Below are 25,255 nucleotides of genomic sequence, written 5' to 3'. Positions count from 1 at the left end.
TTTCCACTGTGGAGGAAAAAACTTCTGTTGTGCCTGTATTTCAAGTTATTTCATGGTATTTCAAATATTTTTACTTTCTTTTTCTCCAAAACATGAGCAAAACACAACCTAAAGCGTCGCGGTGTTTGTCCAGTAGGGGGCGTGTTTTCACCGTCTCCCTTGTGAACCGGAACGATATGGTTTCACCTTGGGTGCATAGCGCTGTGGGACAGGCACACATTTGGTTTTAGCTGGAAATTTGACATTCAAATGAAAGATAAATGTCCCTGTAGAGCTGCAGCGCGTCAGACTGCTCTTCACACAGAGAGGAAACATGAAACAAGACGTCAGGATACTTTTATTGGGGGAACGTAAGTCATTTGCACTGACAGCTGACCACAGGCTAAAAGACTAGCAAACATTAGCTGTTGTAGCTAACTTGGAGCTGAATTTACCCGGGTTACTTCCGATGACATGGTGGCGATGAATGTATTAAATTAAAAATGTGTTCATGTATCTGAACTAATTGTGTCCTAAAAACTATGTTTTCTACGAAGTTACTGCTTTCCAAATATTAGTTTCCGCTAATGCTAACATAGCTTACAGTAACTTTGCTTTGAAGTTGTGAACTGTTAGGTAGCCGTTAACGTTAGCTGCCCAAAATAAGTTAGACGTTATGCTTTGTCGTCGGTTAATTTATTTGCTGTCGTCTGTACACAGATGTATTTTAATTGATATATTAATAGTTCTTCGTTAGAGAGCATCGTCTTGTTGATCCAGTTGCATTATAAACCAACGTTAACATAAATACCTAACATTAGGAGTGTTAAAATGATCATTTTTGTCAGCATGCTTTGCTAAAAGTGAAACATTAATTGTATGTAGAGTTGAGTGGTTAAGTATAAGGACAGTTATGTATTCTGTAGATTTATCACATATCACCCGGATCTGTTTGATTCAAGTTAAACACTCCTCTTTACAGCTGCAATAAAATAGTTTTTGCTTCATACTATATTAACTAGCAGCAGTTCAGTCCATATTAGGGTATTTATGTGCGTGATAGCATACATAAAGAGTATATGCACTCTTTAAATGCTGACACTTCCAACATACAAGCCCAAGTGGATCTTTAAGTCTCTCTGTTGCTGCTCCCCTCATCCTCTTCATAATGTATGTCCTTACAGCCAAGGTGGGAAAGACATCACTCATCATGTCTTTGGTTGGAGAGGAATTCCCAGAAGAGGTGAGTGTGAGCGCAGCTGCTCGCCACTGCTGTGCTTTTGCCTAAATTTCCTTTTAGGGTTGGCCTAGTAGCTGACCACCTGCATTTTTTGCTTTGTGGTGACCACTGTTTACTCATTATGGTCACAGTTACTCAACAGTAGTTAACACTCAGCAAAGTGGTTCATTGTTTTTACGGTCAAGGAAACAAATTGTTCCTTGTTGCTATGCACTGCATACACTGTAATAAAATTCCTCCCTGTCTGTGTTATCATTGTCCTTTGCAGCTTATTTTGCAAATGTACGTCTGTTGTTGCTCCACTTGCAAAACTGAGTTTAAGTTTCAGTGTGTTAGTGATGGTCTTTTGTAAAACAATCATAGAAAATCATTTTTTAAAAATATGTATTATGTGGCTAGAATTTTCCAGAATTTTTTGTGTAATTTTTATTAAGTCAAACATGTTGGTCTTTGCTAGTTTCAACACATTTGATGGTAAATGTGTATGCCTGTAGGGACACCATGGTTTAATACCACTTAAAATGCCTTGGAGAAATGCTTTATTCATATAAATATGGTAGGAAATGTGGGTCTGATAAATTGATAATTGTTTATCTGTAAGTAAGTAAACTTTATTTATATAGCACTTTTCACAGATAAAAATCACAAAGTGCTTTACAACAAAAGTGCAGAGTGCCATAAAATAAAATAAGACAATTAAAATAGCACTACATACAACTTATTAAAATAATGTAAAACCAACCAATAAAATGACATAAAAACAAACCATTAAAAATAATATAAGCAAGCCACTCAGTCAACTAAAAGCTTGTCTAAATAAAAGTGTCTTCAGCAGTTTTTTTAAAAGAGTCAACAGAATCGGTCAGATGCAGGGTTAATGGTAAAGAGTTCCATCATTTATCTGTGATCCACAATCCCTGACAGGTTCCCCCTAGAGCTGAGGAAATCACCATCCCTGCTGACGTGACTCCAGAGAAGGTGCCTACACACATAGTGGACTACTCAGGTAACATGACCCGAAGGCTAACGCGTACCTCTGTTATTAGCCAGTCCTCTAATCGATCTCATTGCACATTAAGACACCAGCTGTACAACAAGGAGCAATAGACAGTGCACATGGGTCTGTATGACATGACTTTAAGGTGTGTTTGTGTTTTTCCTCAATCTCGACAGAAAAAGAACAAAGCGATGACGTCCTTAGAGATGAGATCGTCAAGGTAAGCACACCTTACATGAACATTCTGTATTTGAACATCGTCCTTTTTAACAATAGAGCATCTTTGTAGACACTGAAGCCAGACCAGATGTACCCAGGGCTTAAATGAACAACCCTGAACAATTCAGTCAGTCCTGAAAGAAAATATAAAAGTTTGAGCTGTATAAATAAATGCAGTTGGCTGAAAGGTTGTCTGCTGCTCGACAAAACAAATGTTGGCACAGAGAGCAAAAGCACATGTTTGAAGGTCGGTTCAGTATTTTCCTCAAGTATAATATATGCAGAGAAGAAATGTCCATTTAAGTATTTTAGGTCTAATACCCAAAGTAACAACATCCTGAGCCTGAACTTTTTCCTTTCTCTGGCTCTAGGGATTTTTGAACACACAAACTCTGTTGTACACTTTAACAAACACCTGAATCAGTGTGGGTTTTTTTAAAACCCACACTCGTGAAGTGATTAAAAACAAATAAGCTGGGGTTTCATTAAAGTCGGTTAAATGGAGTCTGTTTCTGATATGAAGTTCTTGTCACTACAGGCTAACGTGGTGTGTGTAGTGTATGATGTCACCAACGAGGACACAATAGACAAGGTAGTAACCTGCTGCTTGGTTTGCATTGTCTCATACTGTACATGCATTCCACATACTGGGTATTATATTTACTTAATGCTTTTAAAATACAAACTACATGTGTCATGCGCTGCCTCTTACTTTTCAGATCAAAACGAAATGGATACCTTTAGTAAACGGAGACGCAGAAAAAGGGAACAAGTATGTATAAGCTGTTGATGGGTGTGTGTTATTTGGGCTCTGCTTTGCTGTTGAACTTTGCTCTCCTCACTGTTCACATGTAGTGTTGGCAGACTTGGCAGTCTAGGTTTTTAATCCTGTTGTAAGTGATTAGCAATATGTTTTGTACTGCAGAATCACATGTATTGTGATGTCAGTATACAACAAATCATGATGTATTGAGAACTAACCTGTCTTTATGTGTTATATCAGAATACCCATCATCCTCGTAGGAAACAAGTCTGATCTGCGCTGTGGGAGCTCAATGGAAACCATTCTTCCCATCATGAACCAGTTCTCTGAGATTGAGACATGTGTTGAGGTGAGGGTGAACTGTAGAATTATCCAGTCGGCTAATCACTGCAGCCTGTTTAGTCCTGCTAAGTTTACCACTGTGACACGCACACAGTCGCTGGGTTTCACAGAAATATTTGCACAAGCACACTTTATCTGGCTTTTAGACTGTGTTGATAACTGTATCTGAAATCATTCTCTCTGCTGTTTTTCCTTTTTCAAGTGTTCTGCAAAGAACCTGAAAAACATTTCAGAGCTGTTCTACTATGCACAGAAGGCAGTTCTTCACCCCACTGCACCTCTCTATGACCCTGAAGACAAACAGGTCAGCCATTTTTGGAAATGGGATGCCAACTGCTGAGTCAACCTGCCTAAATCCACTTACTCATGCGTGCATACAAATGATTGGTTGATTAATGATAAGTTCTTTGTCCTCCCAATGTTTTTCCCCAGCTAAAACCTTTGTGTGTTCGAGCCCTTAGCAGAATATTCTACATTTCTGACCAGGACAATGATCGTATCCTCAGTGATGCTGAACTCAACAGATTTCAGGTGACAGTTAAACTCACTTAACATAATGTTTTCTCTGCTGTTATTTGAACCAAAACATTTAGTTTGCCATAAAATAATCCATCTTTTTTTTTTTTTTTGTAGAAATCTTGTTTTGGGAATCCTCTGGCACCTCAAGCCTTAGAAGATGTGAAGACAGTAGTTTGGAAAAACACCAGCGATGGGGTGCAGGACAACGGCCTGACCCTAAATGGTAAAAATCAGTCACAAAGGACAACATGCAACTTTAAACCGTGCTGTTGCAGGGCCAGACTCAACTAATGGACAAGTATTGTGTCTGTTTCAGGTTTCTTGTTCCTTAATACATTATTTATACAGAGGGGCCGACATGAAACCACGTGGACGATTCTCAGAAAGTTTGGTTATGACGACAACCTTGAGATGACTGATGATTACCTTTATCCTGAGTATGTCTCCTGACTGTATCCTGTCAATAATTTCAACTGTAAAAATGTATAGTACAGATAAATATGATATTCTAACAGGCTGCTGCTATATTTTTCTTTTGTATGCCCATGTATGTAAGTATCTGATGGTTGGTTTTGTGTCGTCAGGCTCCGGGTACCTGTCAGCTGCACCACCGAGCTCAATAATTTAGGCTACCAGTTCCTCCAGCAGCTGTTTGACAAGTACGATGAAGTGAGTAGCGTTCCTATATGCCTTTGTTCACGGTGTCCCACTGGGCTCTAAAGTGTATAAGATAAAAGTGGAAGTCTTGCTCAATAGTGGAGGATGACCTTGTTTTGAAGAGGTGGCTTTATTTTTTTTATTTTTTTCCTCTCTTAGGACAAAGACTCTGCCCTGTCACCGACAGAGCTTAGGAACCTGTTCTGTGTATGTCCTTACATGCCCTGGGGTGCAGAGGTCTACATGACTGTGTCAACCACAGACGAGGGCTACATCTCTAATCAGGGCTTCCTTTGTCAGTGGACGTAAGTATCTCAATTGATTGTTGATGATTTTGTATGACAGTAAGCATGCACTAGGTTTACACCTTAATGCACTTAGAGGTAATTTATATTGTGCACTGCTCAAAGCTCACATCTATGTCCATGCCTTCACGTGCAGGCTTTCTGCATACCTTGACATCCACCGTTGCCTGGAGCACCTAGGATACCTAGGCTACCCTATCCTCACTGAGCAGGAGTCACAGACTTCGGCAGTCACAGGTGTGTGTGTGTGTGTGTGTGATTGATTAGGTTAATTGTATGTAATCCCGACAAACAGCATGCAAATTAAAAAGGTTGAGACGGTCTGCCTGTGGAACACTATGTCCCAGTCTCATAGTTAAGCACTACAGGAGGATTATTAGTCCTAATCCAGTTCACTTTAGCCTAATAGATTTACATACATGTGCATTTGTCCTTGAAATGGGAATAAATGCTTCACTTTGACCTGGGAGTTTGCAGATTGCATGTGTCTGCAGTTCATGTGTGCATGGTTTGAAATATGGTGCACTCTTCGCACATGACAAAGACATTTCTTTCTTGTGTCTAACAGTATACTGATTCACACTTGAGCTAATATGAGGAACAGTTGTACACGTGTATGGGAGTAGTGTGACTGCAGACCTAGTGTGTTGTGTCGGAACTAGTTGCAGTCTGAGGACAGTTTGCCAGGAAAGCTTTGACAAGATTGGAAAGTGTGATGTAATATGTCTCACCGCTGCTAATCACACACATTCTGTCTCTGTCTCTGTCTCAGTGGTGAGCACCTTTAGTTGACCATTCTCTGTTTTGGACTTGTTACTGGTTTTAACATGTGTCTTACATTGTGAATCGAGCTTTTATCAGGTAGCGTTGATGGTAATTGTTACTGTGCATTTATTTTTAGCCATGTTAGCAGTACCACATTAGGAAAGGCAATGTCAGTTGGCTGCTCTAATCACCTGCCAGTTGAGCTGTCAGTCAAATACATTGGTCCTGAGTGAAACATCTCAGCAACTTTTTAGATGGATGGATTGCCACAGAATTTGGTACAGATATTCATTTCCTCCAGGGGACAAATCCTAAGCCACAACAGCTGGGACTGACACAGTACAGTTTAGACTGATGAATAGCTGAGTCTAGTCTGACAGTATACAGTGATACTAGATAAGCTGAGTCCCAGATATCCTAAAATGGCCACTGTACAAATGATAAACATTCTTGATTATGGTAACAACATGCACCTTCTTGTGGCTGTAACAAACTTTACAGTTTTTGTCTCATTAGTGGGACAATTTTTTTTTTAATTTCATGCCTTCATGTCTATGACTGCTAAATTTAGTTTCCTCTGACTGTCAACCCGTGATGCTCCACACCCAATGTGGATTGGTATACCATGCATTTACACAGGTGTAATATGCACTATTTTCTAAACCTAGTATTTATGCTTTCTGTTAGTCCCCTAAATGCCACTAGAGGACACTGTATCTAAAGTTGCAGTTATTAAATATATAGACTGATTTTACTTCAGTGTGCAACATATGCAGTCTCATTTTCACATCACGTTTTATGGATGCAGTCTGAGATACAGCAGCTACAGATCCTTGGGGATACACAGGTAAACATAAGTAATGTTTCACATTCCTGTTTCATCCCTGTTTGGGATGAAACAGGAGAGAATTGACTCAGTTGCTGCCATGTAGAAGAAACAACTACTGGAACAGGAAAATGACTTGCCCCCATTATTGCACTGTAGAAAATATCAGTTTTTAACTTCACATATCAAGTAGTGGAAATTGGAAGAAATCAGAAAATAAAAATCAAAGACCATTTTTAGTTATTTGGTGAGATAAAGCAGGTATTCAGCTGTGTTTTTTTTTTGTGCTTGCAGCTAAGCTAGTCAGATTCTGACAGAGAGAATGACAGTATTGTGTGCATACAAACAAACATTTCTGTTTGCTTGTATGCGCAGTGACACGGGAGAAAGAGGTGGACCTGGAGAAGCGCCAGACACAGCGGTCAGTGTTTCTCTGCAAGGTGATCGGGCCGCGGGGGACGGGCAAGACGGCCTTTCTCCAGGCCTTTGTGGGCCGCAACGTTGTGGTATGGCACCATCTGCTTGTCTGGGGCTGAAAATGTCAAATGTTGCATTATTAAACTGATAAGCTTATACTTGTCGCCATCATCGACACTCATGATACTGAGGTGTGACTGTTTCTGTGGTTTTGTTTTTTTCTCTCCTTTGTACAGAACAAAGGAAATTCAAGCAGTGCCTTCTCCCCCTATGCCATAAACACTGTTCAAGTCAGTAACCAGGAAAAGTACCTTATTGTAAGTAGCTGCCATCCTGACCTTAAAGTTGACCCTTAACCTCTGACCTTGACTAAAGCCTCAGTACCACACTTTTTTCTTTGCAGCTCAATGAGGTGGATGTGGAGGCAGAGTTCCTGAAGGCATCAGACGCCTCCTGTGACGTTGCTTGTCTCATGTATGACACCAGTGACCCACATTCCTTCGATTATTGTGCCAGCATATATAAGGTCAGTGATAACAAACGTTACAGGAGCATTTAAAGGATGATACCAGTGTTCACAGTGTGCTCACATAGGTTGTCCATCTGCTTTACAGTGTCTGTGCTGTTGTTTGCACAACAGCACAGACTCACACGTATTACAGCTCACTTTGCTGCCTTAAGCAGTTTCTGCTGCTCATTTTAGCAATTACAAAAAGTAAAGTCTGGGGAGCTGAAAATTGGCAGAGTTAGATAATCCATCAAATTAAAAATATGATGGAAGGAAGACTTTTTTTTGTTTCTGAAGCACAGTAATTTCATGGTTTTCAGTTTCAGTGGCTGTGGTTTCAGGAACATTTTTTTAATGTACAAATCAAAAATAAGTATTAACATGAGCGTAAAATAAAATGATCAGGAAACGTGTTCTATGGAAAGAAGGACTCTAACGTGCAATACACTGAACCCAGTCAAGCTGCACAGAACGGGAAACTGGAAACGGAAAATTGGAGGCATAGACCTGTTTCCAGTGTTATCATTGGATAATCGATGTAAATGTATGATTCAGAATATCCTGGAAACTAGTAAACATCACTTTACCAAAGATCTGTCCCCTTGGAAGGATACCCCACTTGGATAAAGCCAACAAGTGGTCAGAGAGAGAGAGATCATGATGGGAGAGAGACTCCAAAGACCTGTGCTCATTCCAGAGTAATCTATAGTAATCAGGATTTATTTTACATTACATTTTCTTCTGTCAAAGAATTATCAACAAACCACCCCTCCTAAAGAATAAATCCTAAATGGAGTATTTATTCCGATCAAGGTGTTCACTTTATTCCTCTTGCTGTGTTATTATGAATATCAGCAGTTACTGTTTTTACTTGCCTGTACTGACACCCACAGGAAGAAATGAGAGTCTCCACCAATAAATAAACATTTCACCTTACAGTTCTGACAGATCCATGTCCATGTACACCTCATGATGACTTTTCTTCAGTTTATTTACATTATGTATAACATTGAGGGTTGTCTGAATTCTCTTCTCTCTCAGCTAAACTTTTCACACTTTATCCCATTTGATTTTTTTTTTTTCCTACTTAGCAACATTACATGGAGAGCAGCATCCCATGTGTGCTGGTCGCCTCCAAAGTGGACCTACCTGAAGTCAAGCAGCTCCACGGGATGACCCCAGCAGAGTTCTGCTATAAACACCGACTGCCTCCACCGCTGCCCTTCTCCAGCCTGTTCCTCGACTCCACCAGCAAGAACATCTACACCAGGATTGCCTGGGCGGCAGTGTACCCGTACGTTCCAGTTAGACAAGATTCAGTATCAGTCATAGGAGAATATTATGCTTAAAACGTTGAGTGATTAAACAGTGATATGCAGAGATGTGAAAGAAACAAGGCATTTCTAATGTTAATGGTACTAATATTTGGTGTGGCTAACCCTCAGTGATTTTTTTTTCCCCTCTCCCATCTTCAGACACTTGAATGGTTCAGACATGAGCAACACATCCTTCTGGCTGAGAGTGGCGTTGGGCTCGGCTGTGGTTGCAGTTCTGGGCTTTGCCATCTACAGAGCTGTTGCTAGACTGAAATGACCAACAGCCACCTGAGCTTTTTTTTTTTTTTTTTTTTTTTTTTTCTTTGTGACATGACGCTCCCTCCATCCATCAAGACCAAACTTCCAAGACCAGAGCCACCGCAGTCTGAATTAGATGAAGTCTGCATCGTTTTACTTTTCACCGTGAAGGCTTCCAGGAAGCACTTCATATCTCTGCCCCTCTTAGTGTCTGACCTCTTCACTTTGTCCTACACTCTGAGTTAACAGATCACAAAAATCTAAAGGCAGTTGGAAGGTATCGATCACATTATTCTCTTTGCCCAGCTTTTTCTGCCTTACAGTGTCTAACCAGGCTAAGTAGGAGTTCGCCTGTCTGTGCTCGGTACATGGATACACAAAGATCTGCTGCTGTTAAATGTCCAAAAAGGTGCTTTATCAGAACAGAGGAAATACACAAAGACAGTAGTGTGAAGTCCAGTGCTTTCCCCTCAGTTATCTGTAACAGTTGATGGAGAGATTGGGCAGTGTTTATGTCCATGCAGTGTTTCCTGAGCATAATAGAGAAATGCCAAATTGACATGATCGAAGAACCAAAGGGCGGCATGTGATTCATTTTAACGGAGAGGATCATCCTGATTGGCTGCCGCTGAAAGTCCTCAATGAACAACACTTTCCTTTTTGACCAAGCTACCACAGATACAAGATGTTCACGTCTGATTTGCCAAATAACTCCAGCAGTAATGAGTAGACATAGCATGTTATTTGCCTCTTAGGCCTACCATTTTGCCTGAGAATGAAACTTTTTAATTAGCTTGAATCTTATTGTTAAAATGTTTTTAGCAGTAAGGCCTCCACTGGTTTGCTGTGGAGGGATTTCTCTGTGTGCATGAAGAAAAATGGCAGTTTGTAAATGCATCTGCAAGAAAGCAAGAAATATTTTCTCCTATTAAAGGAGGCAAAGCAGATCCAAAAAAAAAAGACAATGTTAAAGAAAAATCACATCTCTGCTTTCACTCCCTCTGTTCACATTTGAGATCTAGTTCATTTTAACTGAGACCGAAATAGATTTGTAATCTGTTCTTTTTCTATTCACATACACCTGACACTGTGCATACATTTTGACCATGTTACACAATCTGCCATTGTATTGTTCTCCAACATGAGTCAGTCATGTTAATGTCTGTTTTGTTGATAAATTTAGCTGGTGACCTGTTGTTTCGGCAGGACACAGTTCTTTTAAAATACGGCTGTTTTCTTACTGCAAGTGAACTGATTTAGATGCTTAATAAAAAGACCAGACCAGACTGGGTGTGGGCTTCTGCGCAAAAGACTAATGTTGCAGGCATTGGCATAAAAGATACGTTGTTAATAACATGGTACGTGTTAATATGTTGTTGTTTTTTTCCATCGTCACCTTGTTGAATTCTGGCAACACAATGGTTCAGTGTTTTGTTTTTCCACATTTAAACACAAACGTCAGACTTCACACATTTTGTTTTACTCTGTGTGGTGATTTGAGTTTGATTTAAAGAAGGCATCACTCCCTAATGTCAGTTTATTTCTGTAGACTTTGTGACTGAGTGCAATTCATGTTCCGGATACCACATCTCTTTAATCACAAAACGTTTATTGCCAAAGGTAGTATTCAGCCATGCTGCTATGTGGTGTTGAAGCAATGGCCGTTACTGCCCTTTGCACATAGTATCTCAATGCAAGAACAGCATGTCCTGACAAGTCTGAATCCTCCTCTTTGATCATTCAGCCTTTAATTGTTTAACAAGGTTAATTTGATCTTACACTTATCTATAAAGATAATAATAATCAACAGTATACTGTGAGTAAATTGGATTTAATCTCGCCTTTCATCAGTTTGACTCCAGTCTGTCTGTTGCTGCCACCTCTGTGGCGGCCGCAGTCAGGATTAATCGCCTGTTCCCGCGAGACACCACTAGATGGCAGTGTTGCGCGTCAGGTGAGCGGCAGGACCGTAACCAATGGGTGTGTCTGCAAAGGCACCTCATCACTCCTGTAGAGCCACACGGGAACGTGGATGCTGGGATTTGGAGTATAGTTTCATGTGGTGCAACAACACGGGGGGGCGAAACCTCTAACTTAATGGTGTTCAGGGCAGCTTTTGATCAGGGACGGTGGTATTTAACCGTTTTACCGAGTACTTTTCTTTTTCTCTGGTAAATTCATCTCGCAGCCTTGTGTTTACCACTATCCTGTTCCCTTAGGGAACTTGATTTCCGTGCAGGTGTTTCCCAAAAGGAATTTCTTAGAGATTTTTTTTTTTTTTGTTTACAACACGGAAGTGCCACACGAAGCCCTTGTTTGCTCCCCGAAATTAGTGCATGATTCCAGTTATTGTTATAAACTGATGATATTTAACGCTCACTGCTTAATATGTCACCTTAGTAGTTAGAAGTTGTAGTAGAACTTAAAGAACATTTAAATTATGGATATTATCACGCTGGGACTAAAAAAAATCTCTTAAAATATATGTTTTTGTATTAGACAAATGTTAATCAGCTCTGCGGCAGGACACCATGTATGTCTTTGGAGCGTCCATCAGTGGGCTTTGTCTGCAGCATCCTTGCGCACAATAACTATGATCTCATGTAGCGGATCAAAGAGGGTTCTGTATCTAGGTGATGTGTATGGAGAAAGGAGGAGAGTATTATACAGATTAGCTTTAGGCTTATTAATCTTTGATATATTCAGTAATCCCTTCGCCCGCTTCACCTCTGTGCACCACTTCTCCACGCACTGATTGCGCACGCGTAAAATGCGCGCAATAAGTTGACAAAACATTTAGTAGAAGATGACAAAGGTTTATTGAGCTGCGGTATAAACAGTCTTTAAAAGTGACTGAACACAGTGAGATGTATATTACGTCGTCTGAACATGGGAAAATATACAGAATGGAGCTTGAATGACAACTATGGAGCCTTTTAGGAAAATCTTGCTGACGTCCACTGCCTATGCTCTGTACATTGTAAAGGCTCAACAATGCTCACCATTGAAACATTTGTATTTTCCGTCTGACCTCGTGCACTAACAACTATTCATTAGTTCAACTGTATATACATTTTTTTTTCCTTTTCAGCAAGACCCTAGGTTAGCCTATATGTATCCAAGGATCAGACAGAAATTAACATTGTTATCATTATTATTATTATTATTATTAACGCCAAAGAAAAATGCTCACAATTGTTTCTACAGCATCTTCTGGCTATAGTGCAATGGAGAGAAAACTACTGGTAAAAACAGCATAAGTTTGCATGAGACCTTACAAAAATAATACATATATGAAAACATTTCCATCAGTATTTACAGTGACTTTGTCATTGTCCTTTCACTTCTTCTTTGCTGTTTTTGCTGCCTTTTTGGGTGCCTTTGCCTTGGGCTTGGCTGCTTTCTTTGCTGGTTTCGCCTTGGGCTTGGCTGCCTTGGGTTTCTTAGCTGGCGCCTTTTTGGCTTTCGTTGGTGTCGCCTTCTTCGCGACCTTTTTCACCTTCTTCGCAGCTGCTTTCTTGGGTTTTTCCGGCGTCTTGGTCACCTTCTTGGGTTTGGCCGCCTTCTTGGGTTTGGAGGGCTTCGCCGCTTTCTTTGGTTTGGCCACTACCGCTACCTTGGTGGACTTTTTGGAGTCCTCAGGTTTGGTCAGCCTGAAGGATCCGGACGCGCCGATGCCTTTGGTGTGGCGCAGCATCCCAGATGCCACCAGCCTCTTCAGGGCCATTTTAATCTGCACGTCGGCATTGTCGCCCACCTTGTAGTTCTTCCTCACGTACTTCTGGATGGACTGACGGGACGCTCCGCTCCGGCTGGCGTCGTGAACGATGGCCGCTTTAATCATCTCAGAGTACTTGGGATGAGAAGCAGGTTTTTTGGGCTTGGCTGCCTTTTTGGCTTTGGCTGGAGCTGCCGATGTCTCTGCCATAGCGACTTTCTTTTGAGTAAGTTAAGAAAAAAAAAAAAAGTCCTGGAGGTGTAATTTCACCCGGGTCAGCTGGTACCGGAGCGTCAGGAACAGCAAAAAAATATCATGCACGGCCAGAAATAAAGCTTTTCCCGAGAGCTCTCCGACAACGCCACACTTTTCTGCTTTCAAAAATAAAAATGTTATTATAATTGTCCACGCAAAGTAACGAGTCGGTACACGGGATCACTTAAGTGTCTTATTCCACAGGCGCTTCAGTGAGCCTATGAAGCCTATCTGCGGACGTGATTGAGAACACCAACTGCCAGCAGCTGATCTAGCGGACTCCATGGAACTGGCGCCGTCCTGTTTGTGTTTCTTCATCCTCCAACTCCCGACAAATATAAAACCCACGGCGGAGTACTGATCCACAAAACACTATGGGCTGATAGCAGAGACATTGGGCTTCACGGGGACACGCTGGTTCTCCTCGATCCGCGCCGGCGAACAACTTTTATTCCAGGAAAACCCGCTGGAAGTAACGCGTGCCGTGAACAATTTTGCACAATTCGCGTTAAATTGACCCAAACGGACGGAACCTGGGGCGAAATCGTCCAATGCATATCGATATTGAATCTATGCTCGAACGGATGCACGCGGTTCGGTCGGTGCAGGATTCCGTTTTTGCTTTTAATACATCGATATATTTTCCCAACTAACACAGTCCGGCCATTGACTTTGAGTGACGTGGTCGAGATTATTTACTGTTAAACCTCCTATAAATTAAATGTCACAGCATCTAAGTCACAGGTGACACTCGGGACGATAATATGGGTTTATATGCGTTGTAATGCGGTGGATGGGTTTGCTGTGTTGGCCGGTTTTGGGACAGAATTGGTTATAAGTGTCACTATGGCAGTCGCCACTCGAGCTCCATTGTCAGGAAAGTTGCCAACACCTCCAAAGATCAGGGATTCTGATACCGGCTCATAAAATTGATCCCCATATTTCGGACAGGGGTGTAAGTGGCCGGTGTGTGACCAGGTGTGAGTCCCAGCTGCAAAGAGGGGGGGCTGCAGCCGAAACCAAAGTCCTTCAATATAGGGCGCAGTGATGGCTTTCTTTTGTTCAGTAACTGGCGCATCAGACCACAGTCAATAACAGATTTGACATTTGGGTCTCCTCATTTTTCTCAGGCTCCGTGGTGCCGGTCCAAAGCAACAAAAACCTTCCCAATAGCAAACTTTACAATCATTCTCCTGCATTATTTCTTATTTTAATATCAGGTCTGATGTCCCTCCCTGCAACGCCATTTTGATTCCTATATGAAAGTCACAGCCACTGAAGTGGTGTTTTCCCCACGACTTTTGTGGCATGGTTATCTGAGTTACATGACACTATTTTTTGGATAATGACCGAAATGTGTGTCCTCAACCACATTAGACCCAGTGGTGCAAGAACAATACCGGACAGCAAGGCTGCTTGGCAGTGAGGTGGTCCAGCACAGTGTAGACTACAGTTTTTAAAGCAATGAAGTGTCCACTGTTGTTCAGATAACATGATGCCCAGTTATTATGTGCTTTATCTCACCTGTGTTGTATATTATAGCCGATAATATTAATGTAAATAAGCACAAATAAGTTACAGTTAAAGAGGAAAATATCAGTGCCTCTGTCCCTGTGTCTCCACCTGTCCTTATAGTGAGTTGATGACTTGAGTGTTTTGTTTTTTGGCGTGTGTGTGTGTGTGCGTGTGTGTGTATGTGTGTGTATGTTTTAACAAGAGGGTGGGTGAGTTAGTAGGTTGGCGAGCAAGGAGGGAGTGAATGAGTGAAAATGAGGAGAAAGGGAGGGTGGGCGACAGAGTGAAGGAGTGAGTGAATGAGTGTTTTTTTATGTGGCACAGTTGAGCTAAAGAGGGAGGGAGGGGATGAAAGGGTGAGTTAGTGGATGGGTGAGGAGGAAGGCTTTATATCAACCTGCATTCAGTATACGTTGTACAGCACAAGTGCATGGGTGGGGGGGGGGGGGGGGGTGTAAATATATGAAAGGGTGAAGGAGTGAATGAGTGAGCAGTGACTGACTATAAATATTTATATGGCGCAACTGAATGAGTGAGTAAATGAAGAAGGAAGGTAATTAGGCTTTGTAGTCCGCTGCTTATACACTGACTGTATGAATACACAGTAACGGCTCTATAATAATATGCACAACATGCCTATTGTTTGCGACTCCTATTCGGTCCAAGTGTAGCAGGAATAGCTTTCGGTTTATTTTGGTATTTTTAATTAAAAAATATATATATATTATTATTTTGGGGCACAGGGTTATGGGTCGCTTGTTTTTGTCACCGACTGCTCGGAGTGATGTGGGGGTTTTTTTTGTTGTTGTTTTTTCCCCTTGTCTTTGGCCGCTTGTGCCCCATTTAGGAAGCGGTGCTGAAAAGCAGCAGCCAAACACTGACTTCTCTCCCGTTTAGACCACTCCCTTCATCCGCCGACAGAGGGACGTCCTCCACACTGACTGGGCCTCCCGAGCCCAGCTCAACTCACACTCATCAAAAGTCATTAGCAGCATAATGAGATGTAACTTGACGACCGGTGCATTTTATTATTCCGCTTGCAGTGTGCTCTTGTTTTATAGGCAGCTGCTAATTGGGTATAATTTACAGGGATCCAGTGGTTGGAATTAAAGCCCTCTGTGTTTGTTTGTCCATTCAGTGTCTTTGTGGCGAGGATAGCGCTGAGACAATTAGTCGATTAATCAGTTGGTCAATAGGCAGAGAATTCATCTACAACTGTTTAGATTATTAATAAATAATTTAAGTAAATTTTCAATCACAAATACCAAATATTTGATAATTCCAGCTGCTCATGTGTGAAGATTTGATGATTTATTTTCCTTACCTGACATTATAGGTTTGGGTTTGAACTATTGGTCACACAAAAGAAGCAATTTATTGATGTCACCTTGGGCTCAGGCACATTACAGGAGGCATTTTCCACAATTTTCTTCTGTTTAGACCAAGTGATTTATCAAGAAAACAATCAGCCAGAATGAAAATAATCCTTATTTGCAGGTGTGGAAAGGTTGTGATGGTGACTGTAAATGCACCTTACAATGGTTTTTCAGGCGTGCAAAAATGTCTTAATGGAGTAGTACTGGTAGAAGTGTGGTATTCCTCTCGTCGTCATTCATTACTGCTGCCAAAACACTGAAATCAGCCTTCCCAGTTTTATCTTTAGTCATGCCAGTGTCTGAGGTGCAAATATATTCAGCTTACATAATGCTGACCCAGTGCCTGGTTTATTTGTCAGACGATGGAGAGAGTTGAGTGGGAGTTCTATTACACATGTATTTACAGAGGACGGCTACACCATCGTGTCAGGAGTGTTTTAGCGTTGCGCCTCTAAATTTATCAGATGCCAGTTTGTAATTTTAGATGCCTAAAACCCTCTCAAGTCTGGTCCTGCCTCTGGCCCCAAAGAATTCTGGGTAACATCACCCACCGTTTTCACCACTGAAGGCCTCTGTGTGCTCGGTATCAGGGCTGTGGATCAGTTGTCAAAGGGGTCCACATCTATCCAGCACGCTATCACACCGTGTTCCATTAAAAGCATTCTTCCTGAGTTGCTTTGATTTGTTGACTGTGTAGCAGTTTACTCTGGCTTTAAAAGTCAGATAAGGTTAAAATGAATCAGATCTTTTTTGTTTACTCAGGTGGCAAGAAAAGAAGTTCCGAAGACAGGTTTTAGATTAGATCATTTCTTTTTCAGCTATGACTCCTTAGGGTTTCTTTACACTTTTATAATTACATCTCACAAACTATTTTACTGCTTCTGCTCTCTTGCTTTTTCAAGCAGCAACGGTGCCATTTTTTTACATTACATATTCCACACTATATACATTTTCTAAAGTCTTTTACGTTAAAATTCCAGCCGGTTAGAAGAAAAACCTTTAAACAAAATACACTGGTCAAAAGTGTTCACCATTAATGTGAATTAGTAAAATGCTGAATTAATTTCCTACATACCAATCAAAAGCAAAACAAGTGGAAGCACTTTGACTAGAATCACACATAAATTTGATTTCAGCTTCAGGCTTGGGTTGGAGATTGTAAACAGTATTATTCTTTTACGGTCTTAGACTTATCAGACCCCTTTGGCTTGTTGCTGTGTAAGCTTGTTGTGCTCTGTAGACTTTGCCTGCTACTGTATCAAATATGGGTTTTACTAAAAGATGACATTGGAGATTTAAAAACGCAAAAACAAACAATCTCTATTACAAAACCACTGCAAGACGATTTACCCTCCAATGTGCTATTCCTGTCCAGCAAAATTAAACTCTTTGCAATTTTTAATGTATTGTAATGTTTTCAGTGTTTTCTTTGTTTTTAATTTCAGAAGCAATATGAGTCTGTCCAGCTGTAGGCCGACACACAAAAATGTGAGACGGGAAAATCCCACTGATTTATTATACAGTAACATAATATTGCATGACATTGTTTTTTTTTTTTTAAAAAAAAGGTAAATGTAACTTGACAACAAAGAGGATGTGGAAAAGATGTGGGATGTCCACCAGTAATGCTACTTAGTTACAATCAAAGTCTCAAAGGACAGCACCTAAACTTCCTAAAGAAAATAGAAATAAAACAAAAACAAACAAAAAAACCTACAAATCAAACAGGAAATAAATTCCCCCTCTTCACACCTGATCTTTGTTTTTACACTTTTAATTTTTTTTTTCATTGTTTTAGCCCACATTTCAAACTTTGCTTCCATGTAATGCACCAAATGTGGTTTCAGCAACACATACTGGTTTATGCCATCATCTGCATGCAACAGGGTGTGACACTGGTTCCACTCCAGTAGAATCGAAGGGTGAAACTCAGACTGGAAATAAAGAAAATGTGTATAGGTGTAGTTTGTCAACTGAAGAAGAATGGCCAAAACTGTAAGGAGTGTACGCAGTGTACAGTTATAAAATACCAGTTGTAGCCTCAAGCTGGACATCGTTTAGTTCAGTTTCCAGTTGCTGTGCCACAGATAAAACTCTTCATGTCTCGGTGATTAGACCTGCGCTAAACTAACAAAGTGCCATGTTGAGACAACAGAAAGTGAGAACAAGGCTTTGACACTCTCGTGGTTTAAATACGCTTGCCCCTGGGGCCAGCTGTGGTGTGAGTGCTCCGTGTTGAGGTAGTGTGAGTGTGTGTACGAGAGCATTCGGCTTTTGACAGTTGTGACAACACTTGGATGTCTGAGCAGGTGTGAGCGGCCAAGTGCTGTGCTGACTGCTGCAACAGCCGAGCCAACAGAGGCCCGTCAGTTTGCCCCCACACCAAGGAGCTCTTTATGCGTGTCCTCGCTTTCCCACTCCAAAACACCCTCCTTCCTCATGTCAGTATGTAGAGCAGGTAACTGTTTCCACAGTGTCAGTTGTCAGTTGCCTCTTACATGACAGGCTTGTCATTGGACATGGTCTGTTAGAGCACCTGTGAGCTGTCTGTCAAACCAGCAGAGATGACTCTAACAGAATCTATTGTGAGCCATTGTCTCTCATGCTACAAGATGACACAGCATTTTAGTTGAACAATTGAAAGAGGTGCTCCATTGAAAGAAAATCAAGCTTTCAATAGGCATTCTGTATTGTAAAAAGTTATCACGTTCTTACTAGTAATAAAACTTAAATGTGGAGCTGTAAACCTATACTTTCCCATACTTTATTTCTGAGCTGTTTGAACCCACACACGTGACATGTCGACAGCAAGCTATCACATCTGATTTTACGCTGATGCATTGCTCTTAAAGAATGCCACATTTAGCCCTAATCCTGACTTTAACCCTTGCCCCTTTAATACTTGGAGACGTAGGCAGACAACATGAGTGACACAAGCTGCTGCAACAGGCTGCCGCTAGACCGGAACCATCTATCCTACATAGACTTCAGCATAACTGTGTTATTACTATAAAACTATAAAACTGTCGGCCACAACCACTTCAAGCACAGGCTTTTCTGTCTTCTACTCTGTGTTCTCTTATAATGTCAGAATTTTCCATAAAAGCTACCAAACAATGATTGAAAGAGTTTCTTTAGGCTTCCTGTGCTCCTGTATACTTTCACACACACATTTTTAAGAGCACTGGCCCCAGTGCTTTCCTCAGAGTCCCTTCATAAACCTGTGACCCCTAGTGTGAGCTGATTTCACCAACAGAGGGCAGTAGCAGCTTGAAGACAAGTAATTAATAATGTTATTTGTGATCCATATAATCTTAGACTTGACTTAAATGTAATTAGTGCTGCAACAAAAACTGAGGATTTATAAAAAATGTTTATGTTAGATAGTAATACTAGTGGAAACAGTACAAAGCACTAAGTTATATTTCTGATATATTTTATATTCTAAACATGGTGTTAATGAAAGTACAGGAGTAAGCTGAGATTATTTTAGGTTAACTCAGGTGGTGCACCGTGTCTGGTTTGTCAGGACCCTCTGTGGTTTGTGTCTGTGGATGTCCGCCAACAGTGCTGCCTGCCAACAGTACTGCCCTCAGTTTAGGATGCAGCTGCAGGTTTAGACAGCAGAGGTCTCCCCTCACTCCAACCTGACTGCTGCGACTCCCAAACCTATGGCAAGAAGCTGTTCAGAGATCCTGAACTCAACTAGAAGTGACACTGAGACACTACAATGTCAGAAATGGCAGCTGATGTCAGAGGAAAAAAGATCTGCTGCCAAACAAGATGTGAATTTTGCAGAGAGAGGGCTGAAAGAGTGGCTCCCCTATGAATTCAAATCTTGGCAGAGTTTATAGAATTTGTAATACATCCCTCTTTTATTAATTTTCCCCTTCACCTTCCCCTTTCTTCTTAATTATCTCCCCTTTTCAGCCTCCTTCCTCTAACTCCCTCCTTCGCCTCCTTCTCTTCATCCGTTTTATGTCCCCAAGAGATCTTCTAAATGGAGCGGTTTGGACTAAAACTGTGTCACTCAGTGACCTGATTAATTTTTCTGCCGTTTTTCATCACGCGGGTGATTCCCTCTATTGCACAATCACTACTGCTTGACATTCAGCGGCTCGAGTGTGAAGTACCATTTATTTTAATTCCCATGATTAGTGGAGGCTAACGGGTTCCAGAAATCCCCCAGAACAACTTGTTTTTGTAATTTAGAAAAGACTAGGTCAGCGAAGAGAACAATAGAGCAACACTGCAATGCTTTGATCCTGCACATTGACAACATGCTGGGTGTTAATTGTATTTTACAGACTTGGACTGGTCTTTTTTAATGCGATCATCCCTCCAACTCTCAATTTTGTGGTCAGGTCTTGTAGTCGAATTTTTATTCCCTCTTGTCTTGAGCTCTCAGACTGTAGCTCTTTTCTCTGACTTTCTCTCATCTCTTTCAGCTCTCTTAACATTCTAAACCTATTTCTTTTAGATGGCAGGAATCTTTCCTAGCATGCACTGAACAGCACTCCATCCTGTACGTCCTCATACACTTATGTGGCTGTTTCCCACCGGCCCAACCTCACCCAGCAGTTTGATTTCATCAGGTAATTCCTGGTTATAGCTTTCTGTAGCAGATCTTATATTCTTATTTTCTCCATTAGGTAGAATTCACTGGCAGTCTTGTCTCAATACAAAGTACACAAAAGCTCAACATGTATGCTTTGAAGCAGCGGTCTGCCATTTCAGTGTATCTGTGTGAAATCTATGTGGATTTATTGATTGGATCATTTAAGTTTCTTGCGTCAAATGGTTCCCAGCTCACATGGGCTCACAAGACATTCGGAAAAAAAATCAAAAGATCTTTTATCTTTTCCTGAGGCGGCTGTGACAGGGAACAGCACGAACACCTTTGCTGCTTTTATTTTTCTTAACACAACAGTGGATGCATTTAGATGTACAGTATCTGCCACTAATTTGTAATGAAACAATAAAAAAAGAAAAAATCAAAACCTGGAAAATGTGCATAGCTAGATGTAGCCAATCTGGATTTTAACTTTGACCAGGACCTACAAGGTGGGTGGATTGTATTTTTAAAAAACGTCACTGTGAAGCAGACATGTAACAGCTACCAGCTTTATAGTTCCCAGTTACTGTGATATTGCAGCCCTGTGCAACCTTTTGTCAGAGCAGAAATCGACATTGCAATAACAAACCAAACTGAAAACACCTCAGAGCCTTATTCTGTAGGAGGTACGAAAAAAGTCAAGACTGTGCAACAGGACTTGAATTTCATCTAGGTTTAAGGAGGACTAAAAAGAGATTTAAAGAAGGTTTTGGTGCAAAGGAAATGATCAACAATGGTTTAATCCTGGTTTAAAATGAATCTTGGTCAGTGCAGCCCAACCTAAGACTATAAAGTTTGCTGGAGGAGCTGATTGTGCACATAGACAAATATCCACACTCTGCATACAGACACAGTATGTGGTGTAGATAAGAAGCCTGCTCTATAAATAGACATACATTCACTCTTCATGCTAAAACCCCTGTATAGCCTGCGTATAATTAAGACACACTGAATCCAGACCTTAAAGGCATGCATTTATAGCTTCTTGTTACCATCCGTTTCACTGAGCAAGACACAACTATTCTCACCCTGACACCGATAAATAAACACCTGCCTTATGGACCTGGAGGTCATTAAGCTGGTGAGGAAAGAGTGCAGGCTGGTGGTCTAATTAATGTACGTCTCTGCCTCCCTGAAAGGGCCTTGTTACCCCCCCCCCCACCACTCTCAACCAGAGGCTAGACCAGCGTTTTGTCTATTAAAGAGGAGCAGGCTGCCTGAGTTCATCCTGCCGCCTGCATCCATCCACCAGGGGTGAATAGAACATGAAGGGTTTAGTCAGGCTCAAGAGACACCATTCAGCTGGGGATGCTTCAGGCAGCAGAGACAGTGTTCCACTGGAGGCTTATCTTGCTCCGTCAGTCATCTGTATAATGTCACTGGGAGGCAGTGTAATGGAAACAATAATACTGGCATGACCCTTGGTGGGGCTGTGAGCCTAGTTGGCACCTTGTTGGTACATTTGGGAATGTTGTTTACCTGCTTCCAGTGCTATTTTTGCTCCATCGAGGCCATTCGCGCCTTTTTAAAAAAATGTGATAGTGTGTGATTGAACAGTGCTACTCACATATTACGTTGGCTTTGTTTTTAACAGGTTGTGTTGTGCCAGTATCATCCATACAGCCCATGCACTTACTCTAAATAACACAATGAACCACAACAACGTCATCCTTTTGTTCAGTTTTCTAACATATCACATGGAGCCCTGTTCTTTTTTCTTAAGAGGGTTTTCTGCTTTATTTTCTTACGGTACTTGATGTTTTTTTCAGTTCATAGTACTTTTCTATGATTGTTTGATGGGAGTCCTTTGAGGTTACCAAGGCAACAGTTGAATCCAGTTTCATTTTGGCTGTTCTTTCAGTGTGTCTCGTTTATTGCAGTTTGCACATCCTCTAGCAGTGACCTTATAATTAGATTCGTCCTATTCATGTTCACAACTACAGAGTGTTGGAGACAAATTAATTCCTAACATTGATTAGTAGTTGAACAAAGAACCCCGTGGAGTGACTTCAGTCCTCCCTCACAAGGAAGGGAATCCTGTCATTTCTATAGACTCGGACGGTCATTATTATGGTTTTGTTTAAACAAGAGTGTGTCAGATGGGCGTAATGGAAGGTGACAAAGAAAGTCTGGGAGCTGTGCCATGTTCAAGGTGGCCTAAGCCCAATCCATTAGGACAAATACAGCAGTTACCCATGGCTTAATATAGTCAGCATCCTCAGTCTGAGCCAATAAAACACAAAACGCATTGTTGTAATGAGCAGGTCCAGATATTTTTTTTAAAAAATCTTCACACACCGAGGAGGATTTACAAGCCTTCTTGTCTATAAGAAAATCAGATTCCAAACATCTGGTGCAATCATGGTACTTAAACAGGCAGAGGCACTGTTTGTCACAGAGCCAGCGGCTGAGTTACACTGTTCGTGGTAAATCTCACAGGAAACAGTGCAGGGGACGAGAAACACCCCTGCCTCAACCACGATCTGTCAGCTGAAGCTGTCGCTGGGTCACAACCCTGACGATGTCTTCAGCTGCAATCAACTCGAGGGCGTTTAAGGCAGTTTCATCTTTTTTTATGAGTTAAGATTTATGTCCCCTCGCTGCTTCCTCCCCGCCTTATCGCCATTGTCCCGAGGAGGAGGGGTCACTGCGGATTTGTGCAGAAAGGAATCACCTTTTAAAGGGGGATCTCAGTAAAAAAAAAAAAAAAATAACAATAAAGCACAGCCACTGCTGGCTGCCCACATGATCAGTAACAAGTTGCTTTTCATCAATCGCGTGTTTTGACCTTCGTGCTCTGCTCCTTGCATGCCAGTGTCTTAATTTTGCATCAGATTAACATAAAATGAGTCTTTGTTCTGGTAATACTTATAATGAAGTATTGTATTGAGGATTGGGCTCCTGTGTTATTGTCATAGTGGTATTCATTTGAGCTCATTGGGGGATCAGTGAGCCATCCAAACAGTCTAATTCAATTTTATGTTTGTGCTTGTGTGTTGGGGGTGGGAGTATGCTTGGCTGTGCAGCAGTGCATACAATGTGCTAATGTGCCAATGGTTATAATTAGCACTGGGATGTAAAGGATGCAAAGCAAGTCAGAGTTTTATAATGGTATTGATATCATTAGTATTATTATTTTGTCTTTCATGCCATTCATCTCCTTTGTCTTGTATAGACCTTAAACTTAACACAATCATAACATGGTTGGGATTTTACCATATTCCTGTGTATTAGTAGCTTTTGTCTTGTTGACAGTGTGTGGGTTTGTGTGTGTGTGTGCCCGTCAGTAACAGACCAGACGTGTGCATGGGGGGGGGGGGGGGGTGTCTGTGCCAGTAGTAAGCGCAAAGCCGCAGTGGAGCCCATCCCCTGCTCCCTCCCTGAGACGCCTTACTTGTAGTGAGGAGAGGAGCCGCAGCCCCTGGCCACTCCTTCTCCTTCTGCAATTGGAAGAAAGAGGCCACCTCCCTCCCCTTCCTCATTGGTATGCAGGCGGCGCAGTGTGTGTATGAGGAGAGGGAAGAGAGAGAGAGAGGTAGCAGTCAGTGCAATGGGATAGAGGAGAGCGAGGAGGAGGAGGAGGAGGAGAGTGAATGAGAGCTGCTGGATCTGCCTTGCCTGCATGCCTGCCTGTCGTCTGCTGAAGCTGGGTTTACCGCCACGCTGCACTGGCACAGAGCAGAGCCACGGCCCGTTTGCACCACCACCCGCACTCTCAGCAACGGTTCTCACTCCAGCGACACCACCAGCAAGGAAAACCAGGGACCGAGCTCACCAGGCTTTCTACCATCATCAAGAAGGAGGGGACGCAGCAGCTACGAAGGGGCCCGACGCTACAATTTAGGCACCAGCTGCTTCCTCAACCAAATCCCCCTCCACCTTATCCCTTCCTATCCAACACCACCACCACTTCTCCCTTGCTCCTCCCTATGCCCTTGTCCTCGGCGGCTCCTCTCACCTCCCTGGCCAGTATATGGATAGAAGCTCCCTGTTTCAGCTCATACAAGAGCAGGTAAGCAAGCGAGCAGGCAGCGGCAGAGGTTTCTATGGTTACGGGCTCCTGGCCACCTCGCCGTCTATCCAGGGATTGAGACGTGGAGGCTGGGGGGGGGCTGATGTTAGGATTGATAGCAGAGGCTGTGTGCACGGGCAAAACGAGAGCATGAGACAACATGACGGATCCGAGCATCACAGAGCCATGTGGGCCCCGAGAATGTGAGGTCAGATCATGAGGCACAGCAGCGACGGGGAAGGGAGGGGGGGTGGCATCATGTCATGGTTTAAGGAAGGTATAATGGGAGGGAGGGTTGTGTGAGCAAATAGATGGATGGATATATGAATGGATGTGTAGGTGGATTTGATTGTTGCGTTCTCTATTTGAGGAATGAAGTAGAAATAATGGTGAGTTATCAAAGAGAAGTCATGAAGCTGCTGCATGCTGTGTGTGCATAGATGTGTGTCTGTTACCTGTGAGGGATTTTTTTCCCTTGTTGATTTCTTTGTTTTGTTTTTTTCCTGCTTATATACAAATCCAATCTTATCATCTCAGGGTCAAAAGAACCAAAGATTGCAAAAAAAATATTCAGCTTTTCATTTCCAAGGCTCAAGCGACGAGGCAGTTCCTGTGAAGCCCCAGTCATTGCTTTTTTTTTTCCTTCTTTGAAT

At 41.9% G+C, this 25,255-nt stretch overlaps 3 protein-coding genes across 5 annotated transcripts in view; 2 read left to right on the top strand and 1 right to left on the bottom strand.

The window, feature by feature from the left end:
- Nucleotides 1–175: 175 nt before the first annotated feature.
- Nucleotides 176–10,397, top strand: rhot2 (ras homolog family member T2). Its single transcript, XM_041067477.1, has 19 exons — nt 176–350; nt 1,164–1,222; nt 2,144–2,225; nt 2,393–2,436; nt 2,974–3,027; nt 3,155–3,207; nt 3,439–3,547; nt 3,743–3,844; nt 3,973–4,071; nt 4,174–4,282; nt 4,376–4,496; nt 4,644–4,728; nt 4,876–5,021; nt 5,158–5,258; nt 6,988–7,118; nt 7,266–7,346; nt 7,433–7,555; nt 8,629–8,831; nt 9,013–10,397. The coding sequence occupies exons 1-19, from the start codon at nt 314–316 to the stop codon at nt 9,128–9,130; spliced, it is 1,857 nt and encodes a 618-aa protein (XP_040923411.1). The 5' UTR covers nt 176–313; the 3' UTR covers nt 9,131–10,397.
- Nucleotides 10,398–11,911: 1,514 nt separating this feature from the next.
- LOC121175714 (histone H1.0-B) lies at nt 11,912–13,292 on the bottom strand. The gene has a single exon (XM_041029531.1). The coding sequence runs from the start codon at nt 13,037–13,039 to the stop codon at nt 12,452–12,454; it is 588 nt and encodes a 195-aa protein (XP_040885465.1). The 5' UTR covers nt 13,040–13,292; the 3' UTR covers nt 11,912–12,451.
- A 10,924-nt stretch (nt 13,293–24,216) lies between these two features.
- rhbdl1 (rhomboid, veinlet-like 1 (Drosophila)) overlaps nt 24,217–25,255 on the top strand; it is a 35,743-nt gene continuing 34,704 nt past the window's right edge. For 2 of the 3 annotated variants that reach the window (XM_041067432.1, XM_041067434.1), the window contains exon 1: nt 24,217–24,602. In XM_041067432.1, coding sequence (XP_040923366.1) covers nt 24,564–24,602 — 39 coding nt within the window. In that variant the 5' untranslated portion in view covers nt 24,217–24,563. Of the gene's footprint in view, nt 24,603–24,762; nt 24,811–25,255 lie in introns of those variants that run through there. The other variant, XM_041067433.1, reaches the window with a different exon arrangement.

The sequence above is a fragment of the Toxotes jaculatrix genome, chromosome 21 (assembly GCF_017976425.1).
Source record: "Toxotes jaculatrix isolate fToxJac2 chromosome 21, fToxJac2.pri, whole genome shotgun sequence".
NCBI lineage: Eukaryota > Metazoa > Chordata > Actinopteri > Toxotidae > Toxotes > Toxotes jaculatrix.
This window is presented reverse-complemented; position numbering and strand designations above follow the sequence as displayed.